Source organism: Solea solea, chromosome 10 (assembly GCF_958295425.1).
Source record: "Solea solea chromosome 10, fSolSol10.1, whole genome shotgun sequence".
NCBI lineage: Eukaryota > Metazoa > Chordata > Actinopteri > Pleuronectiformes > Soleidae > Solea > Solea solea.
This window is the reverse complement of record NC_081143.1, coordinates 24192008-24208938: the sequence shown is the minus strand read 5'-3', so window position 1 is coordinate 24208938 and position 16931 is coordinate 24192008. Positions and strand designations below refer to the sequence as shown.

The 16931-nt window shown below is 40.3% G+C and overlaps 2 protein-coding genes across 7 annotated transcripts; one reads left to right on the top strand and one right to left on the bottom strand.

The window, feature by feature from the left end:
- Positions 1-142: 142 nt before the first annotated feature.
- Positions 143-7939, bottom strand: LOC131466397 (zinc finger protein ZFP2-like). 3 transcript variants are annotated; one of them, XM_058639586.1, is made up of 12 exons: positions 7733-7939; positions 6257-6437; positions 5673-6151; positions 4714-4909; positions 4493-4539; positions 3696-3855; positions 3507-3608; positions 3307-3378; positions 3144-3230; positions 2931-3008; positions 2235-2477; positions 143-1291 (listed from the first exon to the last, which is right to left on the bottom strand). In XM_058639586.1, the coding sequence occupies exons 1-12, from the start codon at positions 7739-7741 to the stop codon at positions 507-509; spliced, it is 2439 nt and encodes an 812-aa protein (XP_058495569.1). In that variant the 5' UTR covers positions 7742-7939; the 3' UTR covers positions 143-506. The 3 variants fall into 3 exon arrangements, with proteins under 3 accessions (XP_058495569.1, XP_058495571.1, XP_058495570.1); XM_058639588.1 differs by lacking the exon at positions 5673-6151 and having other exon boundaries at positions 7642-7939; XM_058639587.1 differs by lacking the exon at positions 5673-6151 and having other exon boundaries at positions 6270-6437.
- A 954-nt stretch (positions 7940-8893) lies between these two features.
- LOC131467701 (bifunctional apoptosis regulator-like) lies at positions 8894-16757 on the top strand. 4 transcript variants are annotated; one of them, XM_058641769.1, is made up of 9 exons: positions 8894-9008; positions 11198-11478; positions 11845-11943; positions 12553-12646; positions 13322-13494; positions 14062-14206; positions 14497-14676; positions 14917-15113; positions 15476-16757. In XM_058641769.1, exons 2-9 carry the CDS (start codon positions 11201-11203, stop codon positions 15666-15668), a joined length of 1359 nt encoding a protein of 452 aa, XP_058497752.1. In that variant the 5' UTR covers positions 8894-9008; positions 11198-11200; the 3' UTR covers positions 15669-16757. The 4 variants fall into 4 exon arrangements, with proteins under 4 accessions (XP_058497752.1, XP_058497751.1, XP_058497750.1 ...); XM_058641768.1 differs by having other exon boundaries at positions 8896-9013; XM_058641767.1 differs by lacking the exon at positions 8894-9008 and adding an exon at positions 9304-9634.
- Positions 16758-16931: the final 174 nt, after the last annotated feature.

Sequence of the window (16931 nt, the reverse complement as noted above, 5' to 3'; positions counted from 1 at the left end):
ATGTTACAAGACATGGAGCATAAATAACGTTTGTGCTCAGTATGGATTATGTTATACCTTTACTGCTGTATGTCAAAGGATGGTCACATGCTGACTGTCCTATACCCCCCCTATTTAAATGTAGCAAGAAACACAGCCCAGATGCATTTCTGAAAAACATCTGTATTCCATCAACATGGATTTTAAAATAACAAGGATATTGTGCATAATTGTTTTTAACATTAAGTATTAGTATTTGGCATGCAGGATACAAAGGCACTCAAATTGTACAGATGGGCTATGAGAGAATACATAACATTAATAGTGGAAAGACAACACAGTAAGGTGCCACATCATTTTTAGGCAATTCACACTGATTTTGTAACGGCTATTTTCAGACATGTTACTGTCTATACTGTAGGTAAGTGGAATGGGAGGAAGAAAGAAGGAAGGAAGGAAGAAAGAAGCGCAATTTACTGTAACATTTTCCACAGTTATCAACAAAAACTGCATAACAAGTGCGACTGTTAGATGTCCGGCCTGGCCTGTTGCTTCGGTCTACCGAGCTGCCTGGTTGGTCCCATGCGTCTTCCAGCATGTGTGCGCTGGTGCTGTCGGAGACCCTGGCGGTAAATGAAGCTCTTTCCACATTCTCCACACTCATAGGGTCTCTCCCCAGTGTGAAGTCTGTGGTGCACCTTCAGTTCCTCGATTCGAGAGTAGCCTTTCCCACAGACGCTACAAATGAAAGGTCTGTCGATGATGTGGGTCTGGTAATGTGCCATTAAGTAAGAGTTCATCCGAAACGTCTTCCCACAGATGGAACAAGCAAACGGCCGTTCCTCTGAGTGCTGCATCTCATGCAGCTTGAGAGACGAAGATGTGTGAAAGCCTCTGCCACACTGCGAGCAGAGATATGGTCTCTCCCCGGTATGGATGCGCTGGTGTATTTGAATGTAGCTCTCATTAATGAACTTCTTGCCACAGTCAGGACAAGCAAAGCGCTTCTCCTTCATGTGTGTTTTCATGTGCTCTTCCAGCTTTTCTTTTTTGGTGAACTGAATGCCACAGCGGCTGCAGAGGAGAGACTGTGGCGTGTTGTGCTCGACGGTGTCCGATTCAACTGGAGTCTGTGAGTGTGCAGTAATGTGATGTGCTTGCAAAGCAGACTGGCTCTCACAGTCTTTTCCACATTCAAGGCAATGGAGGGATGATCTGATCTTGGACTCCCCCGGCAGAGACTTCAAGTATTCAGAGAGCTCTGACGCATCGGGATTCATCTCTTCTTCAAAGTCCGCAACACCCTTTTGACCTTCACACAGTTAAAGCAGAGACAAATAATGTTTTAGTCGATGTCCTAATATCAACGTGGCCATTAGCTGATTTCAAACATTTACTGAAATTGTCTGGAATGTCACTCTGGACATTTTCTAGAATGTTTCCAGCAGCCACCGAGGCAAATTTCCAGATACTGTTCTAGTTTGTTTTCTAATGTAGTACTCAAGTGCTTAAGATTTGTATTGGTCTCAATACCACTTTTCGAAGGTCTCCGTCTTGCCAGACTCATTTTACTCACCGTTGTCTTGGTCTCAGTCAATGTTACTGTGTTACCTTTTTAATGGGGGTAATACACAGTGATGCTTAAGCACCCTTTTCTCAGATGTTTCTCAGATGTTGCCAAATTGTCTGTTATAACGATTGCTTTCCTAAACCACAAAGAATTCATTTGCAAAACAACATCTAAAGAAAACAAAATATGACACAGACTGTCTATAAATAATGTAGTCAGGACGTAGGACTGAAGTAGCACCTAGCCAGCAGGGGGCGACTCCACCGGTTGCAAAACATAAGTAAGCGTTTTCTAGTTTCAGGTCTTCTTCAATAGAACGTGATGTCCATTTTGTAAATTATTATCCCATTAAGAGGAAAATAGACAATAAAGCACAGTACACATGACTAAACACCAGTGTGACTGACAGCTGGTATCAAATAGGGGCCTGATTGCAGTTGACGTCTGTGAACTTCAGCTCTTAAAAACTGACATGTTGGCCATCAAGATGCAAATATTGAGGCTTCACAATGGGGAACTATGTCCATTTTTCTATACAGTAGTGGAAAGACAACGCACTGCGATCACCCCAATGAGAGAGTGACGATTGATTAATGCACCTGCATTTCTATGAACAGATGTATAGCCTATCAACATTTGAATCCAGCGATGACATTGTCTAGTTATCTTCTCTAAGAGAACTCACCAAAGTGGACTTTGTAGTGAGTTTTGAGATTGCCCTTCTGGTTAAAACCCCGGCCACAGATGGAGCAGCAGTATGGTTTCTCTCCCGTGTGGATCAGCTCGTGCCGCTCTAGCTTATAGGCATGAGGAAACTCTTTGCCACACACTGAGCATTGGTACTCTATCTTTTCTTTGGGCTTCTTCAAGAGCTCAGGAGGGATTTCTACTGGAAAACGGAGCCTCTTTCTGCCAGGGAGCTTCTTCCCTGAGTGAAAAAAAGAATTGAGTATGACGTTACAGGGTTATAAAATATATATATATATACTACTGTGCAGTGCAGCCCACACACTTCTGCATCGCTGTTATCTAACTGTATTCAACCCATCCTTGAACACATTTTGCTCAGTTTGTGCTAATCATTCTTACTCATGCTCCTCTGTGACTGCAAACTCTATAAGTTTAATTGAATTTAATGGAATATTTGAGGTTTGGGAAAAAATGATTGTCATTTTACACCACTTTCTGCAATTTATGGATGAAATAATTGATAAATCCAGCAAATGCATGGCAGATTGATTATGTAATCAATGAGGATGTGCGACTGTGGTTGCTTTACTTAACACATATGGTACAAATCAACTTCATAAAAGAAGATAAATTAAATGCAGTCAGTTGTTTTCCCTGGGTAATGGACACCTTTCTGGTTAGTTGCTCTTACCGACTGAAACACCACTCTTTTCTCCTCCTTCAGCTGATTGTTTAGCTTCTTTCTTTTTTCTGCCTTTCTTCTGCTTTGCTATTAAATGACAGAAAAAAATATTGTTAATTTAACTCGTTATATTTAAAACTCATGTTAATATCTGATATTAACACTAGCCGGGCTTTAAGAGCCATTTCAGAGTCTGATAAAACATTTTGAAGTTTGTTCTACCTGTGACACGTTGCACAGTTTTGGAATTTGATTCTTCCGAATCTACAATGGCAGGGACATGTTTCCTTCTTTTGGTACGCCTTGACACTATAATTAAAAAACATATAATTATCATTTCAGATGAATAAATGTCTAAAAGTCTAAAATCAAGAGGAACACTCACTTTCAGGCTCTGAATCCAGGTCTGCATATAACGGTGGAATCTCTGTAATCTTTCTTCTGCTTCTTCTCTTTACTTTGTGACAGAAAAAAGAGGAATCTTTTGTAAGAAAAGCAATGATGATGAATAATGAACACCCGGTAAAGAATAAAATATTTCACTTTTGAATCCTTTACATGTCCCACACCACTCAACTCACTCACCAGGATTGGCAGGAGCTTGTTTCTCTGCATCTGAGACATTTAGTGGTGCCACTGTTTTCTCTGCTACTTTGTTCTTTCTTCTGCGTTTCTTTCCCGCCGACACTATGGAAAAAAGGATCACGTCAAAACTGAGACATGAACTATTATTTACAACCTGAACAGTTTGTGTCCCTTATGATTTCTGTTTACCATAGTTCAGAGGGGAAATGGTTGCCATCTTTACTATTCTCTCTCTTCCCTCCTCTTCTTCCCTCTCATCCTCATCCCCCACAACTTCCATGATGAGTGTTGGACTACTGCTGAATCTGTGGTTATGGCCTTGCAGACGAGACTCAGACAAGCTGACATCCTGTGATCATAATCATTTCAAATATCAGCGTTATGTCCCAAAACCTTCCATGAGTAACAGCACATTAGCAAACGGAGATGAATACATTTCATGGAAGTTCTAGTAAAGAGAAACTAGTCTTACTCTGCTGCTGGCAACAGTTAATTTATAATCTTGGCTGTTTTTTCTACCAGGAAAGCAAACCAGAATAATCCCTCCTCTGTTAACCAAGTTTGGCATTACTGGTCAATAATTTCATAATAACCTTTCAGCATAACAGAATTCAAGTGATTAGGGAAAGAACCAGACTCCTCCTCTTCTAGGCAATTTCCAGCCCTGAGGAAATTTAGCTCATGACAGGAAACTTGAAACTTAGAGCGACAGAGGGCAATTCTATGGCGTGTTTCCACCGACAATAAGTGCAATAAAACGCTTGTCAATATTAGTACTAGGATTCAGAGATTTGAGAGATTGCCCCTTGTAATCTGTCACGGATGAAGCGTGTGCTTCTGTCTGTATTTGTCTAGTGGGAGGGGCTTCACAGGACAGAGAGCCACAATCTCAAAATATTAGTATTTAATATTAGGTTTGGGAAACACTGGTTTATATCGTCTTTGTCAAACTGGAGAGATTGAATCATGTCATAAAACCAAATTACCTTGCTCTGGTGTGGACTTTCTGTGTGATCAGAGCCTTGGTCGGGACCTGTAAAAACCAAGGTGATTGGTTCAGGTTGAATTCTAGATAAAGAAAAAAAGTCAGAGCAAACAAAACAAGGAAAATGATCTCTACAAATACCATGGCAAACAAGAGCAGTTCCTTCAGTGAGTAAAGGTGTGAAGTCATGGCTTTCAGTAAACATGCTGCTGAGTAACTTACTGGCATCCCAATCAACCACTTCTCCGTCAGAATTGATAAATCCTCCAATTTCTTCATCCTGTTCGTCCTGCTCGTCCTCCTCTTCCTCCGCCTCCCCTGCCTGTAACCTCACAGTCAAACGGAGCGTCTGGCCCTCCATGTTTGAAGATGCCATTTTGATTTCTTGTGTCACCGGAGAGTTGCGCTCAGGCGAATCCTAAATATAGAACATGGAATTTAAAAAAGAGGGAGTTAATCATCTTTTAAGCATATTCACTCAAAACAATCTGAGACCAGACAATAAATGCATTTGCAAACAAAAAACGCACTATATAGACAAAAGTATTCAGACGCCTGACACCAACAGGGACTGTAATGACGTATTCAAATACAGTACTTTAATATGGAGTCGGTCCCCCTTTTGCAGCTATAACAGCTTCCACTCTTCATGGAAGACTTTCCTCAAGATTGTGATGAAGTTTTTCTATGGGAATTTGTGCCCATTCATTGTGTAGAGCATGTATGAGGTCAGGCACTGATGTTGGTCGAGAAGGCCTGGCTCACAATCTCTGTTCTAGTTCATCCCAAAGGTGCTCGATGGGGTTGAGGTCAGGTCAGTCAAGTTCTTCCAGACCGACCAAAAACTCATCAAACCATTTCATTATAGTCCTTGCCTAGTGCACTGGGGCACAGTCATGTTGGAATAGAAAAGGGCCTTCCTCAAACTGTTGCCACAAAGTTGGAAGCGTAACATTGTCCGAAATGTCTTGGTATGCTGAAGTGTAAACATTGCCCGTCATTGGAGAGAAGGGGCCTAGTCCAAAGCCTGATTGAAACACCTGAATTCAATACTGAGCAAATGCTTTTGTCCATATAGTGTACGTAGCATGTAGATTCTTTAGGTGACCACATCAAAGTAAGACGATAAGAAAACCAAATAGGAGAAAGGGGGTTATGAATATAAAGGTATTTCTACACACTGCTTGGCAAAGTGATGATATTTTGGTCTCATGTAGTTCTGCTTCTGTTGTCAAAGATGTGCTTTGATTTACATCCCGGCTCTGGTCTGGAGCGTAACACCCATCATCAGCAGGTCTCCTCCGATGGAAGCTCATGTTCCTTCTGTGGCTGGAGGTCATCTCACGCACTGGGCAGGAGAAAGATTCCTCTCTTGCGTTATTGCACTCATTCACACTCGCGTGTCTCAGGGCAGTGCCATATGCACACGACATCTCAGATTTGGCATCAGAGTCAAAGAGCACGTGTCTTTGCTGCCCCTTTCTGGCAGACGAGCTCGGGCCACAGAGAGCATAACTGCCCGCCTCCTCTGAGCATTTCTCCACCAAATTAAGTCTTTGTTGTCCTTTTACTCTGTATGAATCACTGCTTTCTGTCCCACATGCTCTGAAGTGAGGATGCCAAGTATTCTCTGTTTCCCTGCCTGAGCAGTAGCTCGCATCTGTGTTTAAAATTGCAAAAATGAAAAAAATAACGAATCACAACAGAATAAATGTGGGTACGTCATGTAGTAAGGTGATGCTGGTATTTAAGATTGCCCACTCACAATTATCACTCACAGTCCAGCCATCCTCTTCCTCTTCCTCTTTGATGATTACTTGAATCCCTGGTGCCTCGCAACCGTAATCAGAACTCGTTGGCGCTTTTCTCCGATCATGACATGATAAATTCTGGTCATCATAATGTTCATTTAGACTCAGTGCAAAGGAATCTTGGAGTTCAGGATCCTATAAAAAAACGACACAGACATTCATGTGATAAGTGACTGTGAAACAAAATGTATATGCAGCAACAAACCAAACAGAAAACTTAACAGTATGAAGTATTGAACAGCAGCAGTGAAGAAAAACACAGGTTCAATGCAAACATGTAAATTCTGACACTACAAAGAATGAAATAAAATCTGTAAAACCACATTCATGACAACAGAATGAGACGAGTCCCATTGTAAAAAAAATGTGATTAAAATTGCCAGTCCTGTTGTCATACATTTCATTTCTTATTATTTAGTGCACACCTGATATACTGGGCATGTGGGGGAGAATTGGGAAGACAGATGAGAAGGAGATGAGAAGACTCTGTGTGTGTTTGTGTGCATGGGAGCAGAAATGAATGTGAATTATGTAAATTAACCCTAACCCTTACTAACCCTAACCCTAACCCACGATACACAACCTACTCTACCGGTCTCTAACCTGGGTGAGAAAGCTGGAGACGTGACAGGAGAAGGTGGTCCGTAACACCTGTGCCTTTCCTGCTAAAACATGTCTGCTGTAACACAGGGACCTGACCTGTTTACACTCAGTTGTCAGTTTATTAGGTACACCTGGGTCAAAACAATGCAGCTTATAATGTCCTACAAAATCCTCTTAAAATCAACTATTGACTATTTGGCATATGCCAAATATTTATGTATCCATGTATAGGTACACATTTGCTATATTTAGACTAATTGAGGAGAGAGCACACTTCATTAAAAAATGGTTTTAATGCAGCCATACAATGAATTATTAATTCACATATGACACATTAAAAACAATAACGTCACAGTCAGGCTGCAGCCTTTCAAACACGTCTGCTTCTTATCTGCTTTATTAAGCTAGCCCACATTTTTTGCCTTGACATTTTGAGATGTGTTCTCAGGCAGGAATTTTCTTCATTACCCGCAAAAAAAACAAACAAACAACACAAAACAAAACAAGTGAGACACACAGTAGCAGAGAATAAATCATTGCAGAGAGCGGACGCTAATTATCTTAGAGCAGACGCCTAGCTAGCTTTCAAGCTATTCTATCACTGTGTTTTTGCAGTTTTAGCAAATCTTGGCAGCGAAGGTTGGGGGGAGTTTTAATGGATATTTAAACCATGTTATGTCAGCAGAGTCACCAGACACTTTTTTTATTGATCAGCAGGTAAATACAGTGAATGTACCTCACACCGCTCCCACAGTTAAGCTACGTGCAGCCAGCGACAGGCAGGCGGCTGTACAGTGAAGAATTAGTCCGAGTCGCAGCTACGTTACCTCGAACATAGTGCGATGATGTGGCCGCCCGGTTTGACGGAAGTCATGGGAATGAAAACGAGGACGAGCAGGGGTGACGGTGGTTTATTTCCAGCCGCTGTCATTGACTACATGCACTGTTTGGATTTTAGCTAAACTGTCTTGCGCCACCACTTCTGTATTTTTCCCTATTTTCTTCAGCGGTGATGACAGGTCACCAGCAGGAGGGCGGTATACCGCCCCCTGTTGGATCGTAATGGAAATGGAGGAGCTTGGGTTCTTCAGAAAACTCCAGTGGCAGTGAAAAAAAGGTTTATAAGTAAATAAATAAGTAAATAAAAACTCTATAGTTAAACTTTATACATTGGATATTGAAGCAGAATACTGAACAAAATAGACTGAGGGTGTAATGGAGAGGGGAAAGTTTTCTTTGGCACACTTCACTTTCAACTGATCACCATTATTTTAAACTTCCTGTTCCACCAAAAATTAGTGAAGCTCAGTTTAAAACTTAGACACAAAAAAGAACAAAACGACAGTATATATAGTTGAATTGAAGATATATAAAAAATATTGGCTATGTTTAGATAGATAGATAGATAGATAGATAGATAGATAGATAGATAGATACAGTATATCCTGCGTTATTTATGAATCTGATTGCCTTTTTTTGCATTCTATATATTGGTTGAATATTGCTTTTGTATGTGTTTCCTCCCACACCTCTACACAGTAGCTCAAATATGGTAAAAGTAATGAACAATGTAATGTATATAGTGCTTTCTGATTGAGAATAAATATACAGATTTTTCCCCCAGCCTTTTCCTTTTTATAATTTATGTGTATATATTTTAAATGACATTAAAAAAATTAATCTGTCATTCATTCATCGAGCATAGAGCTTATTCATAATAATGTTAGGTGTTGCAGAAGTGGGTGCAACTTTGTCAGAGACATCTATATTGTGCACAGATTAGTGATTGTCAGCTTTTTTTTTTAAATTATGTGTTACGTGACACAAACACACTGAAGAACGTACTGCATTCAAATACAAACCAACCAGAGGCTGTAAATGCATGGTCACTACTATGATCACTAGCAAAAGGCCTGATTCGAGTCCAGGATCAGTGACAGGACGTGTTCTGAACTTTGAACTGAAGCAGCTTTTAAAGGCCACATGGCTGAAATCAGCTGTGTCCGACAACCGCCCCTGAGGAAGAAGACAACAAGACTCAATGAGATCTAACCATATGTTGGAAACCTGCAGACAGGAGGGTCATGTGATCATTATAGACGGGTGAGGTGTGTATGTTTATTAATTTTTTGTTACCTTTTCTGATACAAACACTGACCTTGTATTTGTATAATACTTTTATATAAAGTATATACTTCTATATTTTGACTTTTATTCAGATTGTTCTTGTCAGTAGGCTATGATGCATGAAAAATAAATTAGTGTCGCCGACCGCAAAGGGTAAGCCGGGAAAGGGGCGTCCGATGCCACCGCGGTAGTCAGGCATAACGTCTTTGTCATACGGCGCATAGTAACGACACATAGTAACTACGTAAAGACACTGTCAACAACACATTATAACGACATAGCCCAACTACACATCGTTTCACATTTAATATTTGATGTTCAGTAGACACAGACAGTGGCGACATATTTTTTGGCACAAATGGAACCCCATACTAAGAGGAATACCTGCGCGTGTGCGTGTCCGTGTGTGCGACTGCGTCAGCAGCAGTAGCAGCAGCAGCGGTGACAGGAACATGAATTTGCTCTACAGCCTGTTTATGTGCAGTTTAACTAACTCGAGGTGAACTCGAGTGTAACTAACGAACAGCACCAAACCAGACTGAGAGACAGTTAACCTCCGAGTAATGTCGTCACCTGTCAGAGGAGGACACTCCTGAGGCCAGGTATGACAGCACTGAACATCGATGTTGTTTAGTTAGCGTCAAAACTAACTTAGCACTCACGCGCTGAGCTGCTATTTTGTTAACTAACGTTGACACATTTAGACCTAACGACAGTGCATTTAGCTAACTATAGTGTCAACAAAGTGATTCAGTATCAGTATAGCAGTGTTGAATGCTGTTGTTGACCTAGCTTGTAGCTAACGACAAGCTAACCAGCGACAGCTAGCGATAGTAACGTTACGATCGAAATGTAAAACCTACTAATGACCAAACTGTCGTTATTTGACAGGCTTTCGTCCTCGTTCATAACTTCAATTAATGGTGGTGTTGACGAGCCAACTGTTAGCTGTGTCAACTGTGTGTTTCTTATACAAATAATGACATGGCTTCTTTCTTACAAACTAACGTAAATCTTAGCGCAATTTGGAAATGAGATTATTAATGTTTAGTTGCCTCTACATAATGAAATCACTGTGGTGGAAGAAGTGAAAAGAACCAATAACAGAAACCAAAGCCACGTGTTCAAGGAAGTGAAAGTAGAAGTATAATATCAAACGTATGTATGAATGTTGCATTCTCTAAATTATCTTTTATCACTTGAATGAAACTGTTGGTTTTTAACTTCTGGAACTGAATATATTTTTCTTCTTTATAAGTAAAAAATGAACAAATAGAATTAAACATATGTTACAAACATCTGTTAGTCGCATTAAATGGTGAGGTTGCAAAGTGGAGCTGGCAAAACTCAGTGACGATATGGTTTTCTTCAGTAGCATCATGACCAAAGTAATTCCAACATACAGTATATTCATGCAGTGTCTGTTCATGGTAGTGATGGGCAAATTAACCTTTTGTGAAGTGCTGACTGAACAACCTGAGCCAATTGTTTCGAAAATGGGTTAATTACTCGAGGCTTCAGATAGAGTGACATCTCCTGACAAAGTGCAAGGCTGCAGTCAATGTCTGAAGCTGTGGGGGAATACAAGTTTTTCTTGTATTGTGGACCTTTGATGACTTGTGATGGTATCTTTAAAGGCCACCATTGACCTTTGTACCGTTGATGGTTATCATAGCTATGATAGGTAATATTGTAAGACAGACATGATAGAATAAGTTGGAGTGATGATGTAACTGCTGGCGTAACATTCATGAATAAACAGTGTCAGATACTGGAGAGTGTCGCTTACTTCGTGGAACCCCTCAAGGTACTACATTTTTAGGCGACGAGGATGGGACCAAGAAGAGGAATTATTCACATTAGTCTGCCTAAAAAGCATTAATACTGAAAGTCAAGCCATTTGAGATAAATGTGGAAGTGAATAGGAAGAACTTTGAAATAGACTCAGGATGTAGTGCGACCACCATGAATGAGATGTTTAAGGAGATGTGGAATTAAAGCAAGCATGTAAAGATGTGAAAAGTTGTCTCACAAGCCAGTGTTTGGTTTGTGTAACCTGGGCAACTGTAGAAACATGAATGTGCGACCTGGACAGTCATCCTACAGTAGTAGTTTACAACCTTTTGGTTGTAAGTTTGTTTCTCTTCTTTTCCATTATCCTGCAGCAGATGGAGTGGGAGTCATCAGACGACAGACAGGGAGGATCATTGTGCGACCCCCTTGATTTAACCAATTCTTCTGAGCCACCAACCACCAGTAACATCACAGAACATGAGTTCTCATGTCACTGTTGCTATGACATCTTAGTGAACCCCACCACTTTGACCTGTGGCCACAACTTCTGTCGCCACTGTCTGGCTCTGTGGTGGGAATCCTCACGCAAGAACGAGTGTCCAGAATGCCGGGAGAAATGGGAGGGTTTTCCTAAAGTCAACATACTGCTGAGGTTTGTTACACATCATTTGCACTGAATACAAACAGTATAATCAAATTATCACTACTTCTGCATTGTCATGAAGTCACTATCAAATGATTCTGCAGAGTGTGTTAGACACACCGTCTGACACACTTTAATTCAGGGGCTTGATGGGAGAGCTTGAACAGGCCCCCAGCCATACCATGTGAAAAGAGCTTTATCAGAACTCCCACAAACTGTGGAGGTTCTAGTTTCACTCTTAATCTTCTTCTGACAGAAGCCAGGAATTATCATCATCAGCTAGGTTGATAGAGTTACATAACTACCTACACCACCAACACTGTTGTTATCATCTATTAATCCTTTGTGTGAACATGATTGTTTTCCTCTTCTTAGGGATGCCACTGAAAAGCTGTTCAGTGACGTCATTCAACAGAGAAGAGCAGCAGTCCAGGCAAACCCAAAAGTTTCCCGCAGCCTGTTGGCCTTCCAGAGGTATTCACTACAAACTACATAGTACACATGGATTTGGTGTAAAGGATTTGGAGTGCTTTGTCAGCTTAGTGTACATTAAAAATCCATCAGTTTAGAGGTATACTTTTAAAATTAAAGACAGGTGGTTTTAATCCAAAAAGAACAGAATTTAAGGAGCAGAACCAAAAACATTATTTCTTAAGAAGTGGCCACTTTAGTTCTTTGTCTTTCTTGTGTTTATACATCAAGTGTGTCCTTCACATCATCCCATGACCACATAATGATTAAAGTACCCAGGTTTTTTTTTTAATGCATTCTTCCAAGTGAAAATATTGTGCCTCCATTACCCACAATGCAACATCCTGTCAGTGTGGTCACAGATTCCAGAGATCCTCATCACTGTGACTAATGAAGTTTTGAAGCTGTATAATCTTCAGCTCTAGTTGACAGTGTCTCAGTTTATGTCACTCTCTGGCAAGAGGCCTCAGATGTGTAAAATTACACCGCTTTCACGATATCAACGTTATGACTGAACTCGCCTGGACCCACCTTTGTGGTTCTATTGTATTTGTTGTAATCAATCAAAGCCCTGTTTTCATTCAATATTACATCTACATGCTTTTACTGTAGATATGGCGACAACTTGGGCAGATCCAGGACAAACCAGCACAAAGGAGCGGGCTTCTTCTTCTCTGGTGTCTTATCTGCACTCACCTTTGTGGCTGTAAGTATGGGACAACAGTAAAATCACTTCAAATAAACCTTTGTAGTGAAACGACAAACCTCACCTTGTGTTAATGCAATGGTATTCTACCTTACAGAGCCTTAGTATTGCAGCACAGCAGATTGTTTGGACTAATATGGTGACTGATTTAATGATTAGACAGGAACTATTTATTATATAGATATAATTGTGTCAAAATATTCCTGACTTCCTGTAGTTTAATCTAAAAAAAATGAGATGGTTGAATTCTCTACATGCTAGGGTAAACTCCTCATCTTGTTTCCTTTAGTCTGTAGGATACAGTGGACCAGTATTTTCATAATGCAAGGAGATCATTTCTGCCCCATGAATCTTTGCAGTCGCAACACTGTGGCTTCACCCAAGCAGACCCGTGCAAATATAGAAACAGCATAAATATGAATCAAATTTTATGAAAATACAGCTTTTTGTATGACAGCAGTATGTATTATACCCATTCTGGAGAGAACATGTTTGTTTTGTCCATGTGGCACTCGGGAGCAATGTCACTGTGTGTAGAAAATGTGTAATCCTTGAAGCAGTAGTAATAGCGGCAGTAGTATATTGCAAACTTTACAAACAAATATATTCAATTATTTATATAAAAAACACATATGTAGGAATAGAAAAGGGAAAAAAAATTGCATGTGTTTCTAGGTAATGGTGATGGTGTATCACTGGAGCAGTGGTGTGGTGGAGCAGCACGACCTGCTCATCACTAAACCAGTGTCTCACTGGACGGCAGAGGAAGTTGTGTCCTGGCTGGAAAACCTGGGGCCCTGGGCCCAGCTTTACAGTGAAGCCTTCCAGCAGGAAAACGTCAATGGAAGGTAATATAACATAACACTGGACTACTGGCCTCATTTTCCTGTCGTCATTTTTGAAATGCAGATACAATAAAAGATAAAGGTAAATTGTGAGCACACTGCTAAAGTTGTTCTACAGTTTTGTTGTTTTATTGAGTTGATTAAACAAGATATTCTATGATTTGATTTTGGCAAATCATGATGATTCTGATACAGATACCACAACTAGTATAGTCCAATAGTCTTTTTACACCATGTAAACTACTAAGCAAACATTTAAACTGATGCATTTGCCACCTAATTATAACACATTCTGCTTCTATAAAGAAGAAAACAATTCTTACACACTGTGCTTTGTGAAAGCTATATTTAGTTTTTCTGAGCCAATGATTTTGACCATCCTGAGTATCGTATCAACTCATCCCTCCCTCATTACTTTCAAATGTATCATTGAACAAGATGTTAATCAAATGTTAGATAGTTAGGATTAAAATGACCACTCTGGCAACAGTCAGCAAAACAATGCAGTGTAAAATATGGAAACATGTGACTTGTTGTTCATGCATTGTTGTGTTTGTTTGTTTGCTTCAGGTTACTGTTAATGCTGGGCGAAGAGGAGCTGTTAAAGCTGCCTTACAACATTGAAAGTCATGCACATCGACGAGCTGTCTTAGCTGAACTGGACAGAGTTAAAGTTCTGGGGGTCAAACCTCCACAAAATCTCTGGGAATACAAAGTGAGTTCCTAGATTATTGCCCAAAAAAATTCTTTTTTCGCAGTGTAAGCAGAGTTTCTGTTTGTAGGGGTTTGTGGCACGGCACACAGATAATAATAACCCTTACAGATTCAGGTCAGGTCAATGAGGGATGATTACATATTGTGATTGGCCACTGAGCTCCGTCCTGATGCTGTGTTATTGTATATGTTATGCAAAAGTTTCACCCTCTTATACACTAAGTTGTGGTTTGTTATATGTCTTACATGTATAGTGACAACACTGTGTGTCTTCATGTCACTTTCCATCAGACGGCCAACGCTGGGAAGTCGTTGTTTTTGCTGTACGCACTGAAGCGATCGCCTCGTCTCACGCTCTTCTACTTGTATTTGTTCGACTATGCGGAAACCTTCCTGCCCTTCCTGCACACCTGCTGCCCAGCCATCGCGCACCTCGACCACTCGGTGGAGAGCAGCTTCCTCAACTCACAGGTGACATTTTTGAATAAAAACAAACAAACAGAGACACAGCAAATATAATATCTTTTAAATCCAGCCGTAACGGATAGAGAAAGAAACTATCAGAGTTATCAATTTCTCAGGAAATTCAAAGACTAGAAATTAAAAGATGTATATGATAATGACATCCAAATTAATACAATTATGTACTACAAAAAGTGCCCACACACCAGCTTTTCTTCTTATATTCTATGATGTCCCTGTGTTGGTCAGTTGGAGCCAAACTGGCGTCAGTGGGTGGAGTTCCTGGTGAAGTATCTCCTGCTTCCGTACCAGCTAATAGCAGAGTTTGCGTGGGACTGGTTGGATGTCCACTACTGGACGTCCCGCTTCATCATTGTTAACGCCATGCTGCTGTCTGTGCTGGAAGGCTGTACACTGTGGAGACTGTTGACAAGAGCCAGGATCAGGTACACACAGTTCTTCATGTTCCCTTTTTTTATTTTATTTTTTTTCATGCATTTCTCTCTTTTATCAAAACCTAGCACCTGCAGTATTCACAGTGATTATTGAACTCATTTGATTATCGCTTATTCAATTGTTGTTCATTTAAAAACCAGCTCTCTTTGCTTTTAGGTTGTTTAATGTGAAACATTTCTAGTTTCATTGCTCCATATAACAGAATGCCTACTAGGACTAGGTGTTAAACATCCCTTGATAAACAAACACTATACTGTAAGAAAAGAGGTTTCCTCTTAGGGTAGGGTTGGAGGTGTCCTCTTACTTTTTTAACTTGTTAACTCTTTTCTTTTCTTTTCTTTTCTTTGTTTAGGGCTCTGCCAGACAAGATGTGGAACCATCTGTGGAAGATGCTATCGCAGGGGTTTGCATTCGCTCTGCTGTGGCCATTCGTCCCGCAGTTTGTGTGCAACTGTTTCTTTTACTGGGCATTATACTTCAGTCCCATCGTCAATATAGACATGGTGGTGCAGCAGCTAATGCACCCGGAAACACAGGCGCCGTAGCAACTGGGGCTCAGTGGAACGGCACACGACTCAAAAGCAAATGCATTAAATGGGTAGAAAGCCAGTTGCTGGAAAGCAGCTATTTATTTTCACCATTAAAGAATGGCGTTGCTGGCTTTTGCTGCTGGAAAGGAAGTTTTTTTTTTCTCTCCCACTTTCTGGCTCTTCTCTCTGCTGGATGTTTGCCAGGCTGGCTTTGAGCTACTCTAGGAGAGAAGAAATATGAGGAGAAGCAGTGAAAGGTCCGTCATCATGCTGATTCGGAGACCCTATTACTGTGGACTAGTACACAAATCACATTACCTATGCTATACCTAATTACCAGAATGCTTTAGAAGGTAAGGATACAAAAGATAAGTCATGTTCAAACACTGGAGGCAGTGAAGACTGGCCTTATGAGGAGTTCCCTGACAGTTTACAGTGTTGTAGTACTGTAGTACTGCTGTTGAGACAGCCTCAGTCCAGAATAAGGGAAGCTTTGTTTTTTTTTTATTCATATACATACCTGGTTACTGACAGTAGAAGAAATCAAGTACACATTTTTTTTTTGTCTAACTTCTATATTCAAAAATCAAATGTCATTTTTTTGGCATGTTATCCACAATCATTTACAGGAACAACTATCAGTTTGAGTAATGTGGCATTATCAGTGTATGCAAGTCCTTATTCTGTATTCTTTGGTTGGCACCGTCGCTCTGACGGCGACTGATCTTGGTGCTGGAGTTCAAAGATTTAAGACATTTATGTTTTCTTTCAGGAGTTGGATCAGCAGGATTTGGGCACTTAAGATTTGAAATAAAACTGAGATGTGGATCTTTTTTTATGTTGATATCTTTAAGGAGAAACAGCTTGGTGCATATTTTATTTGATTGTACCAGACAAAGATGGAGTTGCACTTTTCTTTTCTTTAATTGTTGAAGATGAATTTTCACAGTATACATTTCCATGTGGAGGGTGACAAGTACTCATCAAGGACACAGTTTTTTGTTTTTTTACATTTCTTGTTTGCACTTGAAGGTTCTCACACTGTGATTTTGTTCTTCAGTGTTCTCTAATGCCATAGGAAAAATAAAGATTTTTAAATGTTAACTTGCTCTTTCTTGTTTAGTTATTACTGGAAAATGATCTGTCTATCTATCTTTCTATCGTAATAATTGACTGAAAATTTACACGGGACCGCCCTCTGGCGTTATTTGCACGTAATAGCAGCTGGGGGACGTACTGTGTTGTCGCCATAACAACGTAGGGACTACCGTAAAAGAA